The sequence below is a fragment of the Amyelois transitella genome, chromosome 25 (assembly GCF_032362555.1).
Source record: "Amyelois transitella isolate CPQ chromosome 25, ilAmyTran1.1, whole genome shotgun sequence".
Lineage (NCBI taxonomy): Eukaryota > Metazoa > Arthropoda > Insecta > Lepidoptera > Pyralidae > Amyelois > Amyelois transitella.
Window position 1 is genome coordinate 5,887,729 of NC_083528.1, and position 10,504 is coordinate 5,898,232.

The 10,504-nt window shown below is 34.7% G+C and overlaps 1 protein-coding gene across 1 annotated transcript; it reads left to right on the forward strand.

The window, feature by feature from the left end:
• Positions 1-290: 290 nt before the first annotated feature.
• LOC106139654 (trypsin CFT-1) lies at positions 291-10,229 on the forward strand. Its single transcript, XM_060951590.1, has 8 exons — positions 291-496; positions 1,340-1,461; positions 2,674-2,759; positions 2,861-2,925; positions 4,058-4,257; positions 6,741-6,900; positions 9,138-9,289; positions 9,685-10,229. Exons 1-8 carry the CDS (start codon positions 457-459, stop codon positions 9,787-9,789), a joined length of 930 nt encoding a protein of 309 aa, XP_060807573.1. The 5' UTR covers positions 291-456; the 3' UTR covers positions 9,790-10,229.
• Positions 10,230-10,504: the final 275 nt, after the last annotated feature.

A 10,504-nucleotide genomic window follows, 5' to 3' on the forward strand; every position in this document is an offset into this window, starting at 1 on the left:
CATTCCATATGTCTTGTCAATTCCCAAATCCAATTTTTCTGAAATCCAAATTGTGATGGGGAATTACTATTCTTAAAATAATTCTAACGAAGACATTTCACTAATCACTGATCAAAATAAAACTTAATCATGCCTTTATCTCTGACATATAACTACAACCAAGATATTGTTTTATCATAACAAAGATAATTTAATTATTGTTATTTATTATTGGACTTTGGATTATACATTACAAACATATTAGGATTGGAAGTAAAATCATTTCGAAGTACCTAAGTAGTGCTTAATTTTTTTAAACAAATTTTTAATAAAGTCAAAATGTATTATAAAATCCAAAGCTATGGTTGGAATTGAGATTTCTCACGGATATTTTCCGATGATTCGCCGATACACTATCAATAGATAAGGTTTCCGATATCGGAGGGAGCTGAAACACGCACAGTGGCGGCAGACAACATGTGGAGGACGACTGTTTTTTTCGCTATCATTGTTTGCTGTAAGTATTGCAATTATTTTTCTATAGCCTTCAAAACTCTTCTGTTATTGACTGACGGACAAAGCACGGCTCTCATCGCTGGCTTTAGAAATTTGGCATCTTCCTTATATAGTCTATGGGGGCACTAGATTATTTCCCGAAATTCCCGTGGGAACGGGAATTAACGGGTGTTTTCGTTTCACACGGGCTAGGGGCGTATTCAGTATCAGTGAGAAATATGACAGCGTCTATAAATAGTTAACGTATAAGAATGAATGCCATAATTTCTTGTAATTCAGTTTCAACAATATTTTTAACGACTAATTTTTAATTTAACTTTGTCATTTTTATAATTAAGTCTTACATTATGCAGTCATATAAATATACCGAATTATATCGAGTTATACCTAAAGGTTCTGGCTCAGTGTAAAGCTGAACATAACATTTATGAAATGGATCTCAAGTGTTATTTAAATTGCGAAAGTCAATTGGTTTAAATATTTGTCCTAGGCGCGCCATGTCGTGCAAAGCCGTTGTCACGGCGAAAAAATATATTATATGTCGGTGAAAATAAAAAGAAAAATACCAAAGGTCCAAAAAGAGTTCCTTGCACGACTCCATACAATATACACGGCATACGTGATTACTCGTAACGTCTCTACATATAAACGTTAATATAAATATTTTTACACTATTGATTTTTGTACATTTAATACAATTTCATAATTTATTTTGTTTCCTAAATATATTTTTTTTTATAATAATAAAAACATTAGAAAAAAATGGTGCCCATAAACCAGTTATTATACACGCATCAAAATATACATACATCAAAAGCCACTATTTTCAATAATTCTCTTCCAGCTTATGCGGAGCAATTAGAGCAATACAACATAACAATACAAAACCCAGTGCCGGCCGCTGCGACCAATAGGATCGTAGGTGGGAGCGAGACAACTATACAGCAGTACCCTTTTGCGATACAGGTCAGAAAATTATCTATGAAAAAGTATTATCAGCATTTTTTTAAATGAAAATTGAAGAAGTATACTCATAGTAATATTTTAGCATTTGTTTTCTCTCTTTCTACTTCTTAAACTGTATTAGTTTTTGGGGAGTAAGGATCTAGTATAGGTACAAATAATTCGTTGTGTGCATTCGGCTAAATAAAGCCTTAAAGAATTGACTTGTGGACTTTCCATCACAGTGGATCTTGGCTCTGTCTATCCCATAAGGCACAAATACGTAATACGTGTTAGTATAAAGTCTAGGTATGCGTAATAAATTATTCCTAATGAAAATTTATAAATATACCAAATGAAAATGCGTAAAGTCCGGTCTCTTTAGATGAAACATCGTGTTAAGTGGAAGATAACGCCGCCCTTTATGCGCTTATCAACAATATAAATAAAAAATACCGATATGATATATATCATCACTGTTTTGTAAACTTTCAGTATTACAGAAATAAGAATGAAAATAGCTTCAATAATAAAAATAATAAAATAAATAAATAAATAATAACAAAAAAATCATGAATAAGAATAAAGAGAGGTCATGTCACTAAAACGGTCTACAATATGAAAGTTTTAGAAATAGGGGAAGACCGAAAAAGAGATGGGCGAAAGGCCACGTTCAGCTGCATGGCTTTATGATGGAATTGAAATTCAAATAGTGGTTGCTAGCCTAGCGCCAACAAGGAGAGTCCCAAGGGAAAGATTTACTTTTTTATATCTTACAGGATAGAAAGAGCCAACAGTCATAAAAATAATGAAAGGCCACATTCGGTCATATATACATATGAACCATCGCCTACAAGAGGAATATATCCTATATCCCTACACGCCTATATCCCTTGCGGGGCAGACAGAGTAAATAGTCTTGAAAAGACTGATAGACCACGTTCAGCTGTTTGGCTTAATAATAAAAATTGAGATTCAAATAGTGACAGGTTGCTAGCCCATCCCCTAAAAGGAGAATCCCAAGTTTATAAGCCCTTAGTCGCCTTTTACGACATCCATGGGAACGAGGTGGAGTGGTCTTAGTCATTTTTTATTGGTGCCGGGATCCACACGGCACTTCCGCTACAAAAGGAATCCCAAATTTATAGACCTATTTTATCTATAACCTGTTATGTATATATTATGAATTCGGATCGAAGGATCGATGAATCACATAAATTAAATTATAATTGCCAGCTGTTAGTGAACTCGCAGCTGCAATGCGGAGGCTCGCTGCTGACTCTGAGACACGTGCTGACCGCAGCCCACTGCTTTTACGACGGGTGAGTATTTGTCTTTGTACATACATATATCATGACAAAAATTAAAATACATTAAAAAAAAATTAAAACTTGCCTAAACTTCTGACATATATTTGTTGAAGGAATAACAACCTCATCGCGCCATCAGTATTCAGCGTCCGCGCCGGATCTACCAGACTTTCTAGTGGTGAGCTTCTCGAATTTATTTCAGTGTTATCCGTGACATATTTTGTATATCAATAAATGAAATAAAAAGAGAAATGAAAGAGATAGGAAGTAATCAGTTAAAAAATGTTGTAGGTAGTGTGTTAAAGTTGGCTGTTGTAGGTAGTTTGAAATTTTTCACGTATTTCCTAAGTGTTAGTGTCAATTTGAAGTAGACACAGGCCGTACTTAATTTTTTCTTCAAAATACTTAATATATATATGAGATAATATATAACAAAATTATATATCTGAATATTTGAACGAACACTGCTATTAAAGTTCATTGTTTGATCGAACGTGGTCTTTCATGCTTTTAAAGACTGGCTCTGTCTACCCTGTAAGAGACAGAACGTGATTTAGCTTACTCATCGATGTTGTAATAGGCGACTAAGGAATAGGCTTATAAAATTAAGACTCTTGTAGGCAATAGACAAGCTGTCACTATTGGAATCTCAATTCTATTATTAAACCATACATCAAAACGTGATCTTTCAGTATCTTAAAGAGTTGACTCTATCTACCCTGCAGAGGATATTTCTATGTATGTTAGGTATAGTTAGGTCCATCAGAATAAAACATATTCTACAACGTACACGCGAGAAAATTCGCTGTTAAAATCTAGTTATATATATTATTATTTTTTAATTTATTTTTACACAAACAGTCATAACAAAACAAATAAGTACAATAATACAGTTTTAAAAAGATAGACCAAACAGTGTCGAGCAATAATACAATAAAAATTGCGTGCTTATAACAGACAGCAAGAGATGGTTAAATAAAAACTAATTTGGTAGGTATCAGATAAAGGCAATTATATAAAGTAAGAGGAGGACATCAAGTTGCGTAGAAAAACAAATACAAACAGAAATACGAGTAGACATCAAACGATTACATGTATGTATGTGTAGTATTGTAGGTACCTTAGTTTTGTATTATAAATAAATAAATATATACGGGACAAATTACTCAGATCGAGTTAGCCTCGAAGTAAGTTCGAGACTTGTGTTACGAGATGCTAACTCAACGATACTATATTTTATAATAAATACTTATATAAGTATTGATTCTATTATATTTGTATTGATATTCTCTTCTGCAAACCTTCTCCAGGAGGATCCGTAGTCCGCCTGTCTATGTACATCGTGCATCCCTCATACAATCCATTCACGTATGACAACGATATAGCCGTGATCGTGCTACGCTCCAGACTCAGGGCCAGCACCAGCCTCAACATTGTGGGGGTTCCCATGCAAGGGTACGCTGTGCCGGACAACTCTACAGTTGTCCACGTGGGCTGGGGAAGGACCCATGTAAGTTGCATTTATGTTGATCAACAATTCATCGAATAGAATAGATTTATTTTCAAATCTTTTTTTTTTCAAAGTTAATATACCATATACCGTATGGTTCCCGGCACCAATACAGAAAATAATAGGACCACTCCATCTCTTTCCCATGGATGTCGTAAAAGGCGACTTAGGGATAGGCTTACAAACTTGGGATTCTTTTTTAGGCGTTGGGTTAGCAACCTGTCACTATTTGAATCTCAATTCTATCATTAAGCCAAATAGCTGAACGTGGCCATTCAGTCTTTTCAAGACTGTTGGCTCTGTCTACCCCGCAAGGGATATAGACGTGACCAAAAGTATGTTATTTTCAAAATTGGACACAAGGTATCACGTATTGACGTCACATCACTTAAATCTAATTATAACTACTAACGTTTCTAAAGCGCATGTGTAGAAAAAGCGGCGGAACAAACTACACTGCAGCATTTTCACCGGACAGAAAGATGAATTTTTTTTTTTCGTTTTCACCTTTACATCGACGACAATGAGATAGTCCTATTATGATGATGATATCACACGGCACAGTTAAAATAAATACTCAATGTACCATATATTAATCGTAATCAGTAACTCAGTGATAGTGACTAAACGTACCTACATTAATTATCTGTTTGTATCTATATTTTTATATCTTTATAAAGCTATGGTGTTAACTATAATGTATAAATGATTAACGCTTGTGATAATACCGATAACGGAAACAAGCCAATCAAGGGATTTTCACATCGAGATAACAGAATTATTTTGAATTGATTTCAAAATACTTCTAGGAAAACAAAAAACAACTTGATAAAGTTAAAATGCTAATTACTTATTAGGTAGATTTAATTTCGTTTATGATTGCGGTCATCCAGGTAGTAACTTTCGCTGTTATCATTTTATATACTTATCTGATAGTCTACTAAAGGAAATGCGTGCCGTGTGGTTCCCGGCACCAATACAAAAAAGAATAGGACCACTCCATTTCTTTCCCATGGATGTTGTAAAAGACGACTAAGGGATAGGCTTGCATACTTGTGATTCTTTTTTTAGGCGATGGGCTAGCAACCTGTCACTATTTGGATCTCAATTCCATCATCAAGCCGAGCAGCTGAACGTGGCCATTCAGTCTTTTCGGGACTATTGGCTCTGTCTACCCCGTAAGGGATATGGACGTGACTATATGTATATGTACTAAAGGAAAGACTGATAAACTTAAATTGGGATTCTTACTGTAGGCGATGGGCCTGTCACTTTTTGAATCTCAATCCCATCTTTAGGATCCTTTCAGTCTTTTCAAAACTGAAAGGCCACATACAGCTGCATAGCTGTGTCTGTTGGCTCTGTCTACCCCGTAAGGGCTATAGACGTGATGATATGTAAGTATGTATGTTATAATTTCCTCGCCATCATCATACAATACCATTCCCAGTTCCCAGCTAATCAACTAGTTGTTCTCCCTCACCGTAAGACCATCAGTTATCATGGTCAAATTAATTTGACTGAACTCAATGAACGCAGAGAGGTACATGACCGCAATAGGACTAACCTTGGTCCGGGTACAATTCTGAGTATGAGTTTTAAGCATCAGCCTAAACAATATGGAAGCACTGAAGTTCTTAAAAGCTACTTTCTATTTATTTATTTATTTATTTATGTACACAAAATTATATACAGGAGCATTTATTACAATAATTCTAGTACAAAGGTGCTACTTATTTCACAAGAAATCTCTTCCAGTAGACCCATGAGAGGAAAGATGAATTTTAGAGCGGTATGGCGTGTGCATAAATAACGTTTAACATATTTACCTAACTAAACATACATGCTAGTACTTAAATAAATGACAGTAATAAACTACATAAACATACCAATATATATATAATATATATAAGTCTATTTGGAGAGATAATAGTCTTTAACTCGTCGTTTGAATGAAGAGAGAGTTTGGGAATCGCGAATATCATGCGGTAAGGAATTCCACAGTCGTACAGCATGAGTAGAGAAGGAGAAAGAGTAGAAGGAAGTCTTGTGGGTAGGAATAGTAAGAATGGTGCGCAAATGGGATCTGCAAGGAGATCTACTTTCATTCATCTATCATCTTCCTGCCTAAACCGGCCTCAGTGTCTGGCCGGTAAGTCACGTCCAAATAAAACCACAAGCAGTGCCTAGCATGACACACGCGACGTTTTTCAATAATAGAGGTCCCTTCATGGGATAAGTCCGCCATTGCAAGTGATTTTTTTCTTTTATAACTATGTACTATTTTCTTGTTACTGTGTTCATTTCTATGCAATAAATAAGAGAAAACGTTTATATTTGTTTGTTTGTAAAAACAAATAGGTACCTATAAACGTTTTTTCGCGCGATAAACTATCGCTGTTTCGCTTTTTATTATGACTTAAAACGGGACAGCGATAACTCAAGCTTCTTCCTTAGTAAATAAATCTCAATATTGTCACCAGCCGGCTATCCAGGCGCCATCGGAAATCCTCCGACACGTGGCTGTTTACGTGGTGAACAATAGTCTATGCGCGCAGCGGTACCGCGAGATCTACTTGATGCCCGGCGTACCCGCCACCGTCACGCAGAACATGATCTGCGCAGGAGTGCTCGATGTTGGCGGTGAGTATGTTCTGGCGTATTTCTCGAAGGCCGAGGCTGTATTAGCCGGTCGCGAGATCGCTGAGAGTGGATCTTGGAGAAGTGGGACAAGGCCTATATTCAAGACTGGATTCTCAAAAGGCCACCATTATGATGGTTATTATTTCTACCTTAACGTTCGATTCGTTGCGGATGACACGGCAGTCGTGTTTTTATTTTTTTAACGTGTGGCGTATGACACGGTAGACGTGCCATTTTAAAATTGATTGTATCTCTCTCAACATTTTAGTTTTAGAAGATTCTACCCTGAACAAAACCATCCTAGTTTTTTACGTAAATCAAGCCTGTAGGGTTCGTATCTGAATATTCTATCAAATTTAATTACTTATATTATGTATTACCTAAAAACATTACTTAAATTTAACATCGAATGTAGTTTAAATCAGATACACACATCTATTTAATTTACCTCACTCATAATATCACTCAATCATTTTTTTAATTCGAAACCTACAAAACGTTTGCTACCTCTGAACAGAAAAGTAACTTACCTGCCATTTTCAGGAAAACACTTAATAAACACACTCAAAAACTACTTAAAACGACGTTACCTTCCGCTTACATGCGTGGTTTGCGTTCAACTAAGTGAATCAAGTCAATACACTACACGTGTAAAAACCAAGAAAAACAATATAACTTTTCAGACATGGCGGGTGACACGGCTACCGTAACGCTATGACGTTTGACACGGCGGACGTGTCACAAAATATTTGTATGCCGCAACTGCTTAGTGTTTAAAAATGTGCGCCGCAACGAATCGGTTCATCAGGTTCTCTTTGAAATGTGAGGAATAAAATATAGGTCAGACGGTGAGTGTTGCTTACCATATAGGTCTAGGATGTGATTCTAGGTCTAGGATTGCCGGTAATGTGCCTCTGAGGTGCAAGATCAGGGGTTCGCATCCAGGGCATGAAACAAAACGCACATTTTCTGATATATGTATCTCCAATATACACGTTAATAGGGATGTGGACTGTACTCAAATAAGTAAAAAATTTTACCACGAAAAGGTAGTTTCTATAGTAAAAATAATAAAAAACACAATATTTTCCTCAATAAACAAGGGATTATTTTTTTATTTAATAAAATGTAATTAAATATTTCACCCTCAAGTCACGTGACAATGAACACCAATCAAAATGCGTGATGTCACGCGTTGCAATACAAGAATTTTCGCTGTCAAATACTTTGGTGTTTGTTGATATTTGGATCATATTATTACCGTGATTACCGTCCGATTATCTTAGCCACGGAAATACTTTGTGTAGAATGAGTCTGTTCTTTTTCTCTTTCACATTCTGCTATTGATTCCAATCTTTGCCTTTTAACTGCTAATAGTCGAGTTGTTATGTTTTCGGTTCGTCTTTTCTATCGGGTTGACATGCAAACTTTCTTGGCACACAACCTGCTCTCAGTCTGATCTGGGATACTGTGCCCATCAAATGATATTCTGGATAATTCTCCATATCATTGGCAACTATAATGAAACTACGAAACATTGTTTACTTTATTTCTAACCTGAAAATTCGAGATTTCGTCTTTGAAAACTTGAAGAGTTAAATTATTTTAATACAAGTAAATGTAACAAATATTATCAAACTTACATCAAAATGATCCTCACAGAAATACATTTTACTTTGTGTAGATACAAGTGCCGGATCCCGACGGGCTAATTGAAGCCAATTTTTCAGCATCGTTTTTGTACGTGGAACGTGAATAAACAGTTTTTCAGGTGTTTTAATAGTTGTAATTTTACACTGCGGCACCGCACAATATTTATAAAATTTTGAATTCATATTATTATCACACAACTATGAAATAACTATTCATTGCATACAACTTCGACAATATTTTATAACGCGTGACATCACAGCGGCCGTTTGACAGGTATCCGCGTTTTAGCGCGAAATTTTAAATGAAATTTTAAATAAATTATTTTAAAGGTATTACTTCAAATAAAAAAATAATAATAAATAGTTTGGGTTATATTTGGTACTTATGCATGGTTTTAAACACTTTCCCAAAAATAGTCCACATCCCTATTACCTAATCCATTTTTTTAACTCCACGAAGAAGAAGTTGATTTAGTATACCAAAACACAAGTCTAGAACTTTTTTTAGAAACAAGACTGAGCCTACTTCCAGTTAGTGTTTGGTCTGAAGTTAACTCCAGGTTTTAACTTTACAAATGCTGACAGGTCGAGACGCTTGCCAAGGCGACAGCGGCGGACCGCTGTTGTTCAACAACAGCTTGGTAGGAGTCACGTCGTGGGGCTACGGCTGCGCAGAGCCTCGTTACCCCGGTGTTAGCGCCAGGGTATCTAGTTACACTAATTGGATTAATGCTACTGTAAGTAAAATAAAGTTATTGTGTTCACGCGCACATAAAATTAAATGCTTTATGCTTTTAAAATTGCGTGATTAAAACTGCGTTCCATAATATGATAAAATATATTTCAGATACACCAGCCTCGCCCTTAGTGGGAAGACGCTGGTGTACTTGCTTCGGCTTAGTTCAGACACCAGTTTTTATCAAATCTTAATTCACTTTTTTAAATTCATTTTTTTTTATTTATTATGTATTAGTAGACATACTAACTTATACATAAATGTACCTACTTAGTATCACATTATAATTTTAAGTCTATACTACATATTGTGAGATAAATTGTTTTTAAATACTTAGATTGTGAAGAAAATGAAGTATTATCATTATATTATTGCATAAAATATTATGAATTTCAGATCACGAGGTACAACGCTGGGTCTCGTCTGGAAAGCGTCAGTTTGGCCACCATGACGTCACTCGTAGCATTTTTGTTGCTCTCTTCCAAACGTGATATTTCATGAATATATTTATCACTTTATATTTGAAGCTTTGCCCAGCCTTTTGAGAAAAGAAATCTGAATTATATATTTGATTACACATTTTTACATTTTCTGAAAAATATATAGAGTTATAAAATTAATACTTATCTACCTCATTTATTGTACTAGTTATTCAGATTTTTTTGCCTCCTGGTAAAAAAAAAAAAATGTCATCACAAAAATTGAATCTTATCTCTTTGTTTATTACTAAGACATAAGATTCAAGATTTAAACGATAATAAAAAAGGGCTCTAAATTTGTTTGTAAATTCTCCATCCACAAATGTTGCTTGTCACGAGATTTTTTTAAGTCTTTCCTTTGTTAAATTAAGACTTACAAAGAACAATTAGACAAAATTTAATTTCTCGTTGTATATTTTGTTAAGATATTGATAATATAAAGTTATTTTTATTTTATAATAACTGTGTTTAATTTAAATAGACCTCCGATGCGTCGGACATGTGCTAGTTGTACAATTACGAACATTTATTTAAAAATGGATTGAAACATAATATTGGTCTCTTATACGACGCATATTATTATTAGTTCATAAAACAAAGGTTATGATATTTCATGCTAAGTCATGAATAATTTATCAAAAATTGACAATCTCGGTTTATTAATAATTTTTTTGAAACAAAAGTATATAATTAGTTTATTAATCTTATCATTGCCGGATGCTAAAATACTGATATAT